The sequence below is a fragment of the Polistes dominula genome, unplaced genomic scaffold (assembly GCF_049000335.1).
Source record: "Polistes dominula isolate Pdom_NZ unplaced genomic scaffold, Pdom_raw_medaka contig_24, whole genome shotgun sequence".
NCBI lineage: Eukaryota > Metazoa > Arthropoda > Insecta > Hymenoptera > Vespidae > Polistes > Polistes dominula.
The window spans coordinates 2,879,249-2,897,795 of NW_028301150.1; the positions used below are offsets into that span (position 1 = coordinate 2,879,249).

Below are 18,547 nucleotides of genomic sequence, written 5' to 3' on the forward strand. Positions count from 1 at the left end.
CTCTCTTGTTTTTTTTTCTCACTCTAAGGACCAGTTCGCGAGTATCTGCAGTGCCGTTTGATTATGCGCCATAGCCGGGAGGCTCGATGTTTAATTTCTTTGTCCATGAGATAGGCCGTGAAATGTGTCGCGGTAGAGAAGCAAAAAAAAAAAAAAAAAAGAAAATAAAAGGAAAAGAGAAAAGAGAAAAAGATAGAAAAATTTTCACAGAAGCACGTAGCCGTGTATAAGAGAAGTACATGCGAGGAATCCGCGTACTTTTTGCACTATATTGCTTTTCTTTGTTATAAAACCCATTCCCATATTTTTCCTTCTTTCTTCGATGTTTCAAATACGCCTTTTCTCTTTTGCTTTACTTTTATTTTTCTTTATCTCCATTAATGACAAAAGTAGATGAAGAAATGATGGCATTCGTACTAGTTGTTTTTTTTTTTTTTAATATACGTTCATATATTCTTTGATGTATGTATATGCAGAATGATTTATAAATGTTTGTATCATATGCTCAATCTTTTGATAGTTTAAAAATACAATATATCTATGAAATATTTCAAAAGATAAAAGTAGTGTGTGTTATCATTGTTATTATTAGGATGTTTTCATGGGAAAAAAGAATATGATATTTACATCGAAATTATCGTCAGTTTCTAAAGTTTAGTAGAATGATACTAACGTTGAATGGTCTGAACATGCTTCCGCATACATAAAGAAGTGCTGACAATGTGCGAGTGTATTGTAAAGCATAGTCACCTACCTATATACATTAGGGTAGTTCTCATGATGGGTACTTTTGAATTTTAATGCTCTTCTATTTTTATGTTTATATGATGCGAAATAAATAAATAAATAATTATGGTTAAAAATCCTTTTAAATCATAATATTTTCATTATTGCTTATGCGAATACGTGATTGCTGTAATTGTCTATCAAGACTAGTGATTATTGCATAAATAATTAAATAAAAAAAAATAAAATTATACACAAGTATATAGTCTTTTCAGTTTTTTTAAAAAAACTTATAAAATTAAGATACAATCTATATTAAATTACACACAAAGAAACTAACTTTGTTATTGACTTGGATAAAAAGAATTTTATGATTCCTCGATTCTATCTAAACGTTATCATTATTATTATTATTATTATTATTTAAGATAATTTCAAGTATTTTTCCCTCTTTCGATTTCTTCAAAATTTATTTAATATACGTAATAATAATAATTTGATTAGGATAATAAGGAACAGTAGAAGTGGTAAATTAACAAAACAACGTAATATTTAATTCGTCATAGAGTTTACTTGTCGTATTGTTCATAAGTATATAATCATTTTTTTCAACCTAAAACTCTGCGTATAAATAGTATCCACATAGGATTTTTCATTGGACTTTTGTAATTACCGTTGTCGTACCTGAAGTACAACATCGAGTATATAGCACCTTCGCGCTTAGCTTTCTGATTAAAGTCGATTAATTTATCATTTATTTTATTTCTCGATTTCGAAAGAAATCATTGGAAAAGTTCATAGAGAGAAGAGGCTAGCTGATGCGTGTTTTTCATCTCGTAAGATTCCTTTCTTTTTGTTTGTCATTGTTAAAAAGATTTTTTTTATGTGTCGTTGCAAATTCCAAGTTCTGTAATCGCAGCTTGGATATGAGCATTCAAAGATTCTCTTACATCAATGTCACTATGTTGGTAACCGTTGAGAAAGTAACAGGTCCCTGGTGTGTTTGCTGGCATTTCTTTCGGTAAATTATTCTTGGTCCGCGGTTCCAAAATGAATCCTGATGTTTTAATTAAGTGTCTATAATAAAATAATGTCATCGTTAGAAATAACCATAAACAAAATGAACTATTTCAATTTGATATGTTTTATATTTTAAAAACTGCACTGAGTGATATAAAACAAGAAATTGTTTTCCTCGTTATACATACAAATAAGTTGTAGGACTGACATTAACTCTCAATGGTTCGCTCGTTGATTCAAATTTATTAGCCAGCGTTACATTGTGCCCGAAGAGACAATACCTTGGCATTTTTTTACCAACTACACCAGCCAATACCATTCCGGTATGAATACCAATACGCATCTGAAAAATATTATATCATAATAACGTTTCGAAGTAAGTTATACGATTGATTTCATGAATATCTGAAGAGTTATCCTTCGATTTGATAAGAAAACGTGCAAGAAAAGTAAAAAAAATGTGCAAAGATTTCTTTAAAAGTTAATTTTAACGTAGAAATCTTTTCTTTTATTTTATTTTACGTATCATAGTGGTCGTTTGTTATCAACAAGCACAATGGATACTTTTTTAATGGAAAAACTTTTAATAATCTTCGAGATTGAAATAATAAACAATGTGATAAGTAATTTAATATAAATAATATTATTGATTTTTTTTTTATACGCATTAGCATGATCATTAAACATATTAAATTTTATATTAAATTTTGTTAGAGCGAAACAAATAATTGATTACACAATTATTTTCTTTCATGCGTATATTACAGAAATCGAATTGATAATTCTTCGATAATTAAATGTAATTATTACCTTGATAGGTTTTCCTTCGTGCGTTAAATGTTGTGTACACGTTTGTATCATTTTTAAGCCCATCCAGGCAATTTGTTGTGCATGAGTGTTTGTATTTCGATGTAAACCACACGCCACGCAATAAGCATCGCCTATTGTTTCTACCTGATACCAAAATGAATTAAAAAAATTATATTTTTTATACATATAGACCATTTTTAAACATCAGGTGTTATAGATATAAATTGCAATTATTAATGATCAATTAGAAATGTTAACAAACCTTGTATACGTCCAATTGTCCGCAAAATATATCAAATTGTTCGTAAAGATTTTGAAGCATATTGACAACCATCATTGGAGTTGCTGTTGAACAAATAGCTGTGAATCCAACAATATCGCTGAAAAGCATCGTCACATTCGAATACATTTTTGCTTCGATTGTTTCACCTGCAAAAGAAATGTAAAATTTCGAATTATTTTATTTGAAACAAAATCTTATCAAAAGAATATAGGAATTATAGAACATCAGAGAAGTCCACTTTTCGTGTAAAAAGTTTATCTTAGTTAGCAATTGGACCACCAGTGGGTAATAGCAGGTGATTAACCCGATGACAGTACAAACTATCAAAGAAAGGTAAAAATACTGTCAAAAAATACAGTATTTCATCTAATATCTCCCATCGATTGTCCCGGTGCTAATTAAGATGAATTTTTTACACGAAAAGTGCACATTTGATGTTCTATATAATTCTAAATACTTTTTGATCTTATTCCCTTTACGTCATTACTATCAGCCCTTAAAATGGTTCTCTGACTTATCATAAATCGATAATAAAATATCCTTATAATATTTTTCTCACATACTTGTTAATTCATACAATTGACGATTTTTCGAATGAATAATTTTAATATGCTAAAAATAGCTTATATGCAATTATTGATTTATGATTTGTTGCAATTATTTTTGAAACAAGTTCATTTTTTTAAGTTACAGGATTCTACCTTACCAATGTCCATGACTTACCTAACCATAGACGTTTCGCTATATCCGGTGGAAATATAAGATGAAGTAGACTAACGTTCTTTTTTCTTTCAGCATCGACCGCTCTATTAGCTTCCTCTATAGAGCTCTTTAGTTTATCCATGCGTCTTCTCAAGCCATCCTATAAGCAAATACGTTCATGTATTTAATTTATCTAACACAGTATCTTCTTACTAACATTCAACGTTAGAGATACATGAGCCATATCATATCTCATGTTAATTTACTATACATTAGATGACTTTATATAGATACTACTTGTCAGTAAATACAAATGCACGAGCCATTAAAATGGCTTTATGAAAGAGTACATAAGATTAAGGAGAGTATGTAGCTATATTGATTTACTTCCTTTCACATTTCAGGGGTGTATTATTACTCGGAAAAGTACATAAACTTATTTTCTTAGGATTTCTTAATGTTCTCATATCAAGCGTAGAGTGGATATTATTCTTTTTACGAACTTGTTTCAACGTGCAATCAAATTTTATTTGTTGACAAAATAAATACGTGACTTGTTACCTGAGCCCTCGCTTGTTCGCCCACTAAGATAACGTCTCTCGTCGCATCGTGCAATGGTATATCAGAAATGAACAGACCTCTTCCTGTGAGACCATCTAATCCGTTAAGGAAAGGTGAACTGACGAATAAAATTGAATCTGATTCCGGACAGTGAACCATTTGACCCTTCATTTCCAAACCCTAAAAATAGAATTGAAAATAAATAATCGGTCAATTATTATCTTTGTTTTATTCTTTAGCATGTCGAGATTTATTATAATCATACAGTAAGATCTCGTGCAATTAGTACAGATACTAGAATCGATTAGAGATATATTCTAACTATTCGAATTGTGGTTTGGAATTACTAGATTGTACAGGGTGATATTGTCTGCAGAATAACGTATGTGGTATAAATAGGACTATCAATGATATCCACTTTGATGTTGTGGTATAAATTTATCAAACGTAGTATGTTAATAAATCTAGTGGAATTTTCACAAGCTTCTTTACTTTATTAATTTATTACTACGAATTTTTCATGCTTATCAACGACTCGTATTAACGTTTTTTTTTTTTTTTTAATCTGACAATTATAAAACACTTAACAATAATTATAAATTGTAAAAATAAAGTAAAATATTATGTTAAAGTTGTATTTTATTCGTATTATATGGAGTATTATTAACTGTGGACGTATAACAAAGTAAAAGTTTTGTAAACTCATAGGGGAATTTTATACCTCAGCAGGATATTTCTCAGCACCGTGTGGCCTTTGTAATGTTAGAACAAATGGCGTGTTCGCGCGCTTCAGAATCTCTTGAAAGGTCAAAGTAATCCCGTGTGGTCGAGTGAACGCAAAGTACGTCGATATTTCCCTTCCAAGGCGATCCAAATAATGACCAAAGATTTTCATAAAGCCGACACCCAGCTGGACAAACTCGAAGTTTCTATCAACGACGAAGTGCCATGGGAAAGCTTTGCAAAAGCTTGCCACCCCCAATCGAAGGTCCCTGGCCTCGGTGGAGAGTGGACGGAAATAGTCTGGCGTGACTACGTCGGAATCGTCGTCGATTCGATCACTATATCGTTCTGGAGTGATGCGATATCTGAAAGATAACTCGACCGTTAGCTAATCTTATATATTAGTCTTTAAAAGTTATTTCGATCTTAATCTAAGTACTTATATCTTTTTGACAGTAACTCTACCATAGAAAATTTCTTCAAAGGGAAATTATGAAAGAAAGAGAAAGAATGAATAAAAGAGAGAGAGAGAGAGAGAGAGAGAGAGAGAGAGAGAGAAAGAAATAGTACAGACAAAACAATGCTTTTACAGTGTGTTCTCTGTTTCGAAAAAAATGTTTTTATTCTTATTAGCAAAAAGATATAATTTTAAGATTGAATTAAACTATCAAAAATAATGGTAAGTGAGTTTACAAACATTAATTGTTACTTTATCAGCTATACGTGATGCTCGTCAATAAGTTTATGCTTAGTACTTATATATCTATTTATTAACTGTACTTCAGGGAACTATAATTTCCGTAAATTCATATTTGATCTCGCATTTCATATTCCACATACTCGTTTAGTAATGAGACTTACTTACTAATGTTATAATCGTTAACTTACTTGCAATGTTATAAAGAGAAGAAATTATGTGTTTATATATATTCGATTTATATTATGCAAATTAAAATCATGATTGAATAAAGAACTCTTAATTTTTTTTTCTTAATAAAATTATTTTTTCTATATTTTAATTGTCATCTTCGAAAGAATTCGACGAGGGAATTTAATTGACGTTATAGAGAAATCGTTCAAACTTCAATAGCGAATACGTGGTACATACTTGAAGGTGCAGAGCCGACTTTTTTTAATTTTAATCTGTTCAAATATTTTCTGTTAAATATTTGCAACATACCATCGATTAATATTTGTTTATTGGCAAATCAGTATAAACAAGATAAAACAATCGGTATTGTCATTAAAATTTAAAAGCCTTTCCATTACCTCTGTGAATTAAATTCCCTAGACAAATTTCAGTGATATCAGTATACGATTGACTCGACAAATGTATTGATTCTTTGTAACTATCCAGGTTATAACTACGGTGAAAATATTTAAAATATCTTGAAAATATGTAAGAATACAGAGAGATCAAAATTTTTCGAGAGATTATCGATTAATAATTTGATGCAAATGTTATTCTATATATTACTTATCTACAAATGTATGTATAATTTCTTTGACTATGATTTAAGAAATTAAATTATATTCTTTAAGTAGCATAAAAAAATTTTCTTTTCATGCTAGTTTTTCCGAGTATTAAAGTAGTGTAATCACTTAACCAAATAGAAAAAAATCCAAAAATTATAATACTAGAAAGATCTTCATGATCCTGAATATATTAAAATTTTTTAATTAAATATAAAATATGTAGGATGGGAACCGGAAACTTCGTATAAATTAATGAACCGTAATATTCAAAAGTGGAATGTATAATGTTTCTTGAATTATTAAAATCTACAAAAAAAAAAAAGAATTTAATTTATTTATTCTTTTATGAGAAGAGAAATGAATGTTGAGTGGTTGATTCATTTTTTTTCATTTAACAGATTAAATGAATCGTATCGAAGGATTGATGATAATTACCTAAAAAATTTGGAATTATAAGGATCTGGCAATATGTACACATCAGCTTTGTCGTTATAAAACTGTCTGGCGATGCCCTTGAGGCTGCCAACGAGAAGATAGGCGACGGACGGGTAATCGGTCGTGAAATGTAACTCCAATGCTTCCGGTGTCGCGATGCACACGAACTCAGCCTCGTTATCTGAGCCGGACTGATGTTGAACGACGTCGTTGACGCCATCGAGAGTTGTCAGGAAAGCTGTCAGATCGTTCCCAAGACATCGAAAAGCCCGCCTTAGAAGGCCGACGCATGCGGTATTGATCAATTCTTGTCCTAGATCATCAAGAAATGCATCTACGTCGACTTCTGAAAAAATACAAATAAAAAACAAAATTACCTTGTCAATATTTTAACTCTTCTCGTGTATCTTAAAAGTTAGTCATTTAGAGTTTACATTATCGACGGTATATACAAGTAATCCTTCTACAACACGACATCCTATAATACTCTTTAATAAATTGAGAAAAAGTTTGTACAATACTTTGTAATTTTACAGCACTAGATAACATGGTTTTGTTCAACATTTTCAAAAATCAAATTATCAAAATAATGACGTAAAGGAATAATAAACTATCGATCTTGTATAATACTGTTTCATACAACACGGCATTTTTTAGAAACCTATTTAGTTATAGATGGGTTACCTGTATTTAACATTTTATTTAAAACGACTTTAAAGTATATAAGTATTTATTATTATTCCAACAACTGTATCTATAAGTAGAATTTAATCTACATATAAATACTGCCTGTCGATATAAGAAAAAAAAATATATACACCAATCGATTCATATGGTAATATAAGATCCGTTATAAGATAGTCTCACAGAATAAAGAGAAAATTTCGATTCCAAAGTCGTTTCCTAAAGCCCAAGAAACTAACCCGCCATTCTTATTTTAACCTAACAGGATTCTTAAATTCCCAAGAGTAAGATACATTCAGATTTAATATTTAATACCAAACTGGTTGTATTTGTTAGAAAGCTAACGTTTATTGTGAAAATAAGTATGAGATGAGTATGTTTTTTATTCAGAAGTCGTACAGTAAGTTCTTCAGAAAAAGAAAGAAAGAAAAGTGAGTTATCTCTCTCTCTCTCTCTCTTTCTTGTTTTCTTTCTATCTTTTTTTATCTTCTTTCATCGAAAAATTTCTCATCATTCTTTACCCGTTTTAAGGCCAGTACTTGCAGATCCCTCATAAGATTCCGAAAATAGATGCGACCAAAGTCTTTTAACCGATGGCTTCCTTACTATATTATTTTACATTACACTCGCGCGAGAAAACTCGATAATCGATAACGGCCGAGGTAATACGTGGTAACATGCATCACAGACGACCATCCATCTGGAATATCTCGCGATGAGGGCTCCTCAAATCGTGCGGTAAAATTTCCACGAAATTTTTCCTCATTCTATTTGTTTTTCCCTTTTCCTTTATCCTTTCTTTCTTTCGTTTTTCTTTATTTTCAACTCGATGAACGTATCTCTATATATGTAAAATTGTATTCCTCAAAGGAAAAATCATTTTATTCGATGTCAGTCGAACCATCAGCTGTTACAATAAGAACGTATAAAAAAAGAGACAAAAGACAAAAGAGCATTTATGAGCGTTTGTAAACATCTATCCTTTAGTTTTCTACCTTTAGAGATTTTATCACAATCGCAATACTGCTATCAGATCTGTATCCTTTCCAGATAGCAAATCCAACCGTCAAAAGAGAGATTGGACTTTTAATATTTACCGTACGTCGTTGCAAGAATCGATACGTTTAACTAGAATTTCCAAACTGATATTCAATTTATCGACAAATCGTTGAAGAAATTCACATATGGATTATGTTTGTTTTTGTTATTGCAACATTCATTCTACAGATTAATATATTTTTATGATAAATATTACAAATATCAAAGTTAGGGAATTGCGAGAGATCGAATATGAACAATAATCTCTCAAAAATATTAAAGTTAAATTAAAGACAAATAAAATGTATACCTTCCAACAAATATTTTAATCTCTCTTTCCCTCTTTTTTCTTTCTCTAACAATATATTTCGTATGTATATACATTCACAGGCATATATGTAAATTTAAAATATCAGTTCGAGTACAATCCAGATTTCGAGCTCACGTTTTTCTTATTATTATGTAAATTAAAATCAGTATGTCATCCCTACTATCACGCTTTATATTCTTTGTAGCAGTATATCCGAATGCTGTAACGATATTATCTTAGATTTATCGTTTCAGTTAGTCAAATTCAGGGAAAAAAAACCATATTGCAAAAGCAATCCGCGAATTTGCTAGGAAATTTTCGTATGAGCGAATACGAGTCTATCGCATTAGCGAATATCCATAATTCGAGATTCCATTTTCGGATTATATCTTTACGTTTGTAAAACAATACTGGAAATCATTCGACAAAACTGTACCTACATGGGTAAACATACGTTCTCGATAAAAATAAAAAAAAATAAAAAAAAGGAAATAAAAGTAGGATTAAAGTTTTGAGAACCATGCCTCACGTCGTAGCAGAAAGTTCCGTTTCCGCTCGAGAAATTACTCGGAGTGTTTCCGCAGTACGAACTACTTGTTCTCGTCGTGTTTACAAATATCAGCTGATCACGACACCGTGAATAACGGAGAAATATTCCTCGCGAGAAATCTGAAGGACAGTGCTTACGAAAGATGTGATTCATGTTTAAAAATCTTTTTCTTTGATCGAAATTTGACATAACCAACGAACAAGAAGAAAATTTTTTTTTATAAATAACAATTCTTTTTTTTTTCTTTTCCTTTTTGTAAATTAATCTTAAGCGCTTGAATAATGAAATTTTTTTTTTTTATTGGTACATATAATATGATTTTTATATTGATTATGGTTATATTGGTAGTATATAATTGTTTAAACAAAAGTATTCTGTCTTTTAATTTAGAAAAAAATAATTTTAATCTTATATTTCCTTATTTTATATTCATTTTATATTCATCATTATATAAACAGAATTAATTTATAATTGTTGTTCATAAATTACATAACTATTGACATACATTGAACATACCTAAAATAATAGAAATATAAAAGAGTGAACAGTATTTGTATGAGTGAAAAAAGATGATAAGAAAACTAAATATTAATTATTTTGTATGAGTGTATGAGTGTATTGTAGAATTAAAGAAATCAAGAACGCGAGTGTTTTGTTTTTGAATTTGACACTTAGTCTGTGATCGTACCGAGACCTCTCGAACATTCCTGATCCGAAAGTACATGAAGAATAAGGATTTTTATGATCGGGAATTGTCGGGAAATTTCGAAAAAGAATGTAAGGAAATGACGAGGTAGAGGGGATGAAAAGTATATATAGAAGACGAAATGGGCCATCAGACTCTCATTTGATATTGTGTTGTATTTACGAGTGTTTATGTGTGTGTGTTTTTTCTGTTGTTTTTCAATGTCTCTTTTGTCATATATCTCGACGTGAAAACACTTTGATAAGTGTTACTGGTGAATAAAATTTTAATAGACATTCATTTCAATTAGAATCGCAAAATTAATTGCAGGTAATCAATGACCGCTGACCATAATCATTTTAATTGTAATTCATTTCTATCGGTTTTCTAATCAATATTATATTTTGTATTTCTTTCTTATTTTCTCCATAATACACCTTTGCATGCTATATTCACAATTTCATATAATATCAGCCATCGGTCTTGTCACGTTGGATTATTAGTTCCCAGCCGATTATTGAAGTCAGCAAAGAGAGGTGGTAAAAAGACGTGACCTCTTTGATAGTATTGAATAGTGTGAGAAAGTGTTAGTAAAGAAATGACTGGACCCGTAAAAGAGAGGAGAAAGAGAAAGTAAAAAAGACAATTTTATATAATATTCCGTTAATATTCTAATTAATCATTTGTCGTATTAAAGAATAATTCTTCATTTACATTCGAGAACTAGAAATTACATCCTTTCATACTTTCTACCTTTTCATTACAAAATAATAAGTACCTACTTTGATTTTGTTATCTTTCATAATATTTGATTTACTTTTTAGAAATTCTAATAATAAACATTATTTCTATATCTTTTATCACAACGTGACAGCAAGTAAATTTTCTTCGAAAATTATTTTTGATTTATTGTGTGTGGATTTACTAGGTTTTGATAGTATCTTCCTTTCTCACTGATTCATTTAATTAACTATTCAATTAATTACTGTAAATTTTGTTCGCGTTAGTATTGGCTAAATCGAAATGATTGATTTTATCTAGAAAAGCATATAGTGTGATTTTATTTATGTCAGTTTATTTAATCGCGATTTATTTCAGCAAATCGATGCTTTGATATTTGCAATAAATGAACAAAAGATAAACATTTTCGTAATGGATAGATTCTAGCATTTAAGAGTAATGTTTCAAACCACAATTTTTTAATTAAAACGGTTAACTTAATATGAAAAGTTGTTTGAGGTTTTACATTTGCTTTAAACGTTAAAGTTTTCAAAAGTTCAATAGAAAAATAAAATAATTTATTATTATACGTGACATAGAAAATTGATTACATATTTACTCTTTTAACAGATCATAAATAATTTCATCTCCATCAGACTTTGAGCAATGTTCCGGTACGGTATGGTTCTACCCATCGGCAATATCTGTCACAGTTTCGTGCAAACCTAAGTTTATTGTCGGTGTCTCTGGAAATTCCGTCGGTTCTCTAAGGGTCGCTTATAAAGTATCGTACCATGTTACTAGTTTAACGAACCATTACGTTCTACTACACGAAAGATAAATTTCCTACTTGGCCGCAATGGCGAACTTAAATGTGAACGGAAACTTAGCATCTAGAAATCAAGGATATTGACAGATTTTTCGTGGTCAAATTTCTTATACTATGATTATTACCATACTCTATTTCCTATTGTTCGTCAACATTAGCTACTAATGTTGAATTCCGATTGCCAAAGACAAATCTGTGTACATTACTGTTTGCTGGATATCGAGTGACCAATCCAAATCAAGCAGCTGATTAATGGGACGGTCCTGGAGTAGTGCTTAATTGTAACCGCAGTACTTGACGGTCTAATGCAAATTAGGTTAACATACTCTCGAAGATCTCAAAGTAAAATTCACTCTCGATGGACAGATTCAACGTCAATTTTCGATATCCGTCCTTTGATCGCATCTATCTACTTTTATCCACTCGTCCATCTCTCTCTATTTCTCTGGTCTTCTTTCCCTCTCTCTCTTTCTCGCTTTTTCATTCAACCGATCGAAATCAGATCGTACGAAAAGATTTGTTCGTGCAAAGTTTCTTTGCAAGAGGAATGATAGTTATAAAACTCTTTCAAAACGATTTAGTAGTTTCGATCAATGATGATCTACGAGCGAGGATTCTAACGTTACATCACAATAATTCGTATTGACGTAAATTTATGCATGAATTTAACAAATTTCAGTACAAATCGATGTAATATATTTAAAATGGAAATAATTTCAAATGTCCAATTGATATGAGATATATTTTGAGATGACACGAAAATGAAATTATCTGCAGCGAATGTCCGGCGTTACATGTAATATTTAACATGATAATATTTTATAACGAATAATAGAAAATGAGATTATATTTTTGGAAATTTTCATTTTGTATTTAATTGAAAAACAAGACTGATTTCAAATTAATTTTATTTTAGGATTAAATGAATTATTGCATCATTGTTTTGATTTAATATAATAATCATATGGCAATGGTGAATTAAAGTAAAATAAATATATATATTCATATTTATATTTCCTTTTTTTTTTTTTTTTTTTAAACAAGTAATCTACAAATAGATTTTAATTAATTCGTGTAATCTTTTCCTTGGTAGAATCTAATTTAACGTAAAGTCACGAATCACAGACACTTCAAATTCTCTTCAACGATCTTCAAGAAACAGGAGATAACATCGACTTCTATCTTCTAGCTTTAACCTCGTAAAGTTTAAGCAAGTTTTCCAGAGAAATCATTGACGATGAATTTCAGATCTTTATGATAGAGAAATTTATAATGTTTGTTAGTTGTTAGAAAATCCGTACAATTGACAATACTCTTGGACGGCGCCGATAATATCGTTAACGTTGTTCCGAATAGGAATCGAAATGTATAGCATTCCGGGAATTATCTTACTATTTATATCGGATATCACATTTCCGTGGACACTAAATTTCTGGTATGTGAATCCTTTATAAGGCAATAAAACTAACTAACAGAAATGATTATTGCGGATAATAAACACATGAAATGGATTTGTTTTTCTCCTCGTTGACTTTGTTTTCACTTTTATACGAATAATACTCGATTGTAAATCTCAATTAAATTCAAGCTAGTTATTTCAAATGATTTTCTATAGAATCTTATCTTATAATTGTAAATATTAATAAATTAAAGTAAAAAGAATCGATCGATTGTTCGAAACATTTGTGAAAACATAAAATATAATATTTTTTTTTTATAATAATTTTGTTAACTGTAATTTATCTCATAGTTCAACGATTTATCAGCTGAAAATTCCCGTTTGCTTCTAAAATATATCATAGTTCTCATAAATGCTATCTTATCATCAAAAGGTTTACATAGAATTATCAGAGATGAGTATCGTTCATGACATAAAATAACCTGACCATCGGGTACTTCAACGCATCTGGCATTATATACTCGATTATATATATATTCTATTATTTTTATTGGAATAAAAAATCATCTCAATTATAAACGGAATGAAAAAAAAATCACTCTCGTCGTTGTGTAGTAGGTCTTTCTATTATTCACAACGATTGGTCGCGCATAGTAGATTTCGCAGTTTTTCCGCTATTTCGAATATCACCGTCGACAATACGAGCTTCCAACTAGAATTCAGCAGAGACAAAAGGATTACAAGTAAGATTGCAGTTAGCAAGGTTCGTTCATGGATTCATCAAAATTCTCTTGTGTATCTCTCTCAGGAAAAAAGAAAAGTTAAAAATAGAATGAGCAATGAGCATGCATGCTTCTTCCAAGATTACAAAGAAGAAGAATCATTACAGGGATCATTTTTCATGAACCATAGTCGAGTAAGTACACATCGTATTTCGAGAAAATAAATGATATATGTGCGACAAGGATCAAGCAAAACAACTTTATAAAGATCACGATCTTATATCGTTGGAATGAATGTTCGATGTTACACAGTGACAGCTCAGTATCGATATCGATGTTCATTTCTTTTCAACTTTTCTTTTCGTTCTCTTGAATCTACGAAAAAGAATGATTGATGTTAACCACTCGATCCAAGAAATTTATAAAGGATTATTGTTAAAGTATCGAATCAAGTTTATCGTTGTTAAAGAGGGAAAGACAAAGAGTGAAAATTGCAATGTTTTATCATTGATTAAATCCATTACATTTAGTTAGATTTTGTCGAAACAATATACCTCATTCTCTTTCTTACTAAATCAATAATCTATCATCAGTTACGCGAATAAAATATTATCCTTGGTGTACCGCTTCAATTGTGAGTGTCTTGAATACAATTCCTTTGGATCAAGACTTACTATATATCTCATCAACCTTTCAAAATGTGAATTGAACCTTATATTTTAATTGCATGAAATATTTTTTGTTCTCCGATTTTACGATATTGATTATATATGTAGGTATATTATAGTTTGAAATTTTCTGTCTTTCTTCTATCTTTTACTATTCTAATATTTCTATGAAATTTGTATTCCTCGAGAAATACTAAATTGTCGGTATATAGGAGATATCTCGATTGATATTGGCATATCAATATAGGTGGTATGAAAAAATTCATCTCCCACAGCCTACTTCCGACTATAGGTTGCATCAAGAAAAATCTTCCAAAGCTTACTGTATAGACTACAGGCGGTATTATAAACATTATCTTTGCATATAATCAATTTACCCAAGTAAATTATATCCTGTATAATAGACAGTATTATACGATGGATTTCTATTTACAATCATTGCATTTATTATTTACATTTGACATAATTTCTAATGGAAAGATTTAAAGAATTTTCCTCTTTTTTTCTTCTTTTTTTATGATAAAGATTGTCCACAAAGATGCAATTTTTATTCAGTCAGTTTAAAGTAGTCTCCAGGGACTGTCTTTGAATTTCATATAACCCGATTTATATCTATATATGTAGCTTAAATTCAACTGAATCTTTAGATTCGTTCGTAATATCTAACATAAATCCTATAAAAAAGAAAAAGAAAAAAAAGATACAAGAAATCAGTAAGGACGAGATATAACCTCGTACTTTTTAACGATTACGAGATCTCGTTCAAAGTATATGACGACTATTACTTTGTCTTCTTGTTACTTTTTGTTTCTATTTTTCATTTTTGTTAAAAACCACCGTAATAAGCTTGATGACCACAAAGCTATATGACTTTTTTTGTTTTGTTTTGTTTTGTATATTACTTATATGCAACGACACGAATATAAAAATATAAAAAGGGAGAACAAAGGAAAAAATAATGGGGTAGTACATGTATACCAAAGAGTAAAAAGTTACCCTAGAGGCGGTAGCCTTTATGGCATCGAATCGTTTCGAAGGGGAACGACCGACGAAAAAATCGACTAGAAACGGAGACAAACTAAGGGAGGGACATAAAAAAGTAGACAAACGTCGAAAGATATAAAAGAAAGGAAAGACTTTCTAGACAGTTAGCTTTGAAATCCTTTTTTTTTTTGTCAGTACTTAAATTGTTTTACACAAAGTACACTTAAAGTCTTTTACAAAAAAGAATAATATTTTTTCTCTTACAACTGTATTATAATTCCTAAAAAAATAAAATGAAAATCGCATAAAGCTCCGGTTTTAACTGAAAGTAGTTTTTTTCTTTAAATGTTACATTAATTTAAATTTCACGATTTAAAATATACTTAAAACCATTATATATTATATTCCAAAGATACATTGTAGAAAAAAATCGTAACGTTGTTTTACAGATTTATAGATAACGTTATAGGAAAATATATTACGTGCTAATACTTTTATTTCACAACTGGTATATCTTTTGTTTACTCTTAATAAATCTTGAATGTTTGTTTTGCGAAAGTGTTCTTTCTTATCTTGTGGATATTTTTCTACTAAAGAAAATGAAATAGCATGAGATTTATTAATAAAAAGATAAATAATATATCTCGATGAAAGCGAATAGATTTCATTTCTTTGATGAAATCATGATCTATTTTGTGTGTCACTAAAAAGTTGTATTAAAAAACGGTATCGAGGATAATGAAAACAATTTAGTTTTGTGAGTGAAATGTGAGACTCCGACAGAAACAGGATATACGATGAAAAGGTTTATATCTCGTAATAGATGGAAACGTCCAACCTAATTAGCCCTTCTCGCTTATAGTAAACGAACCTAGAAGATTTTTACGCAATTCTATCCAAAAATACAACATTCCCAGTTAGCTCAAAACTTTGGAACATCGAAGTGAATCGAATCGATATTGTTAATGAATTGGAGATGAACTGATGTGGTTAGAACATTATTCCATCACTGAGGTGGATCGTTATCAGTATGATTAGTGTATAATTAAATGCCTATACTCTGTTCAAGTAATCGGTATTATTGAAACAGAAACATTTTATTTTGTTCAGATTCTTTTCAATTATCGTAATAATTGATAATTAACACTTTAGTATATAATTGATATAAAATATAGTTCACAAATTTATTCATTTTAGGAAAGGTCTCAAATATAAAATAGTTTATATATAACAGAGAATATTATAATTAATAATTTTTGAAAACGTTCACTGATAATTTTATTTTACAAGTTTGAATGTTTCAAAGGTAATTGAGTTGATATTAACGTTACTTTTCGTAGAATGTGAAACCGGAAAAGTTTGATTATAACTTTGTATGTCTTTTCATGGAAGAACATCTACGGTATATGGCTTCAAAAAAAAAAAAAAAAAAAAGAATAAATAAATAAAAGTCTAACGAATGTTAACAATTTTATAATATTCTTGATTTTATTAGAACTTTTGAATAATATTATATCTTTTATTTGATTTTCCTCAACGATGTTTTTCAAACATTTTTTAAACATTTTATAATATTTATTAACGTACAATAAAAAAGACTTACCACAGTTGTAATTTAATGTTTCATATATATCTTCCAACAAGTTATAGTTTTCCTCTGTGTCCACATTGTAAAGTAGTTTGTCTCTGAAACAAGAACGGAGATCGTGCTTTTTTTGAAAATGCATTTTGACGAATAAAATATTATATTTTCATGTGTTTCAAGTTGATATGAATATTATGTAAAACATATAAAAATAAAGGAAGAAAAGCTAATATTGTAACTTGAGCAAGCACATGAAGACTAGAGAAGAATTATTGTTGAAACAAGATAAGAAGAAAATACCTACAGGGATGTAGAGATCGGAAGAGATACTTCCTTTTTCAAAAGGGCTTCCAAAGCTTTTGCAATCACATCGTTCTGTAAAAGAATAAATAATTGAATATTATTTTATATATAATTGATATAATATTTTTTTTTTTAGAAAAGTATTTTATCATTAACATTCATTTATGTATATTACAATATTATTGTATTTATTTAATTTATGTTTACATAAATTATAACTTAAGGTATACATAACAATAAGATTCCTATAAAGTGTATATTTTTCTTTGACAGATAAAATACGATTTATCTATTTAACAATCTTTTAAAAACGTTACAAGAGTTTGTCCCTCTTTAAAGACTTCCTTTATTGCGGTTACGGAATTCCGTCATTCTTTTCACGGAAATCGTATCCATAAAATTTCGAAGCAATAATTTAAAAGTTTAATGATCCATCTTCGATAAACGAGCATGTTTGACGTTCGAAAGCAGCATCGTAGATCTTCAAAAAGTTCTGTTAACGCTCAATGTCCTTCTACAAAATTTATCTCTCGCGAAAGAATTATTGTTTCTTTTTCCACGTCGTGTTAGAATTCTTTAGAAATCAGGATTTATTTGAAAACGATCAATACTTTACTCATGATATTTCAAATCCCTATTAAAATTTTTCGAATCTTTTGGGATTAAATAATTTCCCGTTCTGATTGGTTTGATCAAATTACATCGAATTGTTCTGTCACTCGAATGAAATTGTTTCATCGATGAGAATCGAGTTACGACGGGCATGATTGAAACGAGGTAGTTTAATATTAAGAGAACATCTGCATCTCCATCGTATTCGTTGTAAAAGAATTTATTTAAGCGTGTCATGAATTGTCAGTGAATAAGAAAGATATTTCTTTTTATTCTTTTAGAAAATAGATTTTAATTTGATCACGTTCGTTTGATTATCTTCATATTTAAATCATAAATTCTTATACTAGATTTTAAATTTTAATATCCACAGATTTTTAATATACTTTAAAGAGAAAATATTTTATAGACTATGTTAATATGCAATTCTTCATATTTTAATGATCAAATAAATTTGCAATATCATTTAATTAGAATTCGATTCGAAATGCGTATATTAATAGTAACTTGGTTTATTATTGCAGTGATTATTAATTTAATCGTAGTATGTTTGTACAGATAAGAGATAAATATTGTATGAAACTATTAATCTTATGCAATCGGCTTACATAACGAGTTATGAGGAAGATACGAATAAAAGAAGCGTGTTATAGCTTAAATCACTATTTGATTGGTGGGATCAGTAAAATTGTGAATGATGGAGTAAATCTGCAAGAGCTTTA

General features: G+C 29.4%; 1 protein-coding gene across 1 annotated transcript in view; it reads right to left on the reverse strand.

The window, feature by feature from the left end:
* Nucleotides 1-1,277: 1,277 nt before the first annotated feature.
* Nucleotides 1,278-18,547, reverse strand: part of Gycalpha99B (guanylate cyclase 1 soluble subunit alpha 2) — a 30,279-nt gene continuing 13,009 nt past the window's right edge. The window contains exons 2-11 of the mRNA XM_015317764.2: nt 17,215-17,285; nt 16,929-17,011; nt 6,737-7,082; nt 4,824-5,190; nt 4,103-4,282; nt 3,563-3,701; nt 2,819-2,985; nt 2,557-2,700; nt 1,935-2,089; nt 1,278-1,803 (exon numbers count right to left, since the gene is read on the reverse strand). Coding sequence (XP_015173250.1) covers nt 1,608-1,803; nt 1,935-2,089; nt 2,557-2,700; nt 2,819-2,985; nt 3,563-3,701; nt 4,103-4,282; nt 4,824-5,190; nt 6,737-7,082; nt 16,929-17,011; nt 17,215-17,285 — 1,848 coding nt within the window. The 3' untranslated portion in view covers nt 1,278-1,607. The remainder of the gene's footprint in view (nt 1,804-1,934; nt 2,090-2,556; nt 2,701-2,818; nt 2,986-3,562; nt 3,702-4,102; nt 4,283-4,823; nt 5,191-6,736; nt 7,083-16,928; nt 17,012-17,214; nt 17,286-18,547) is intronic.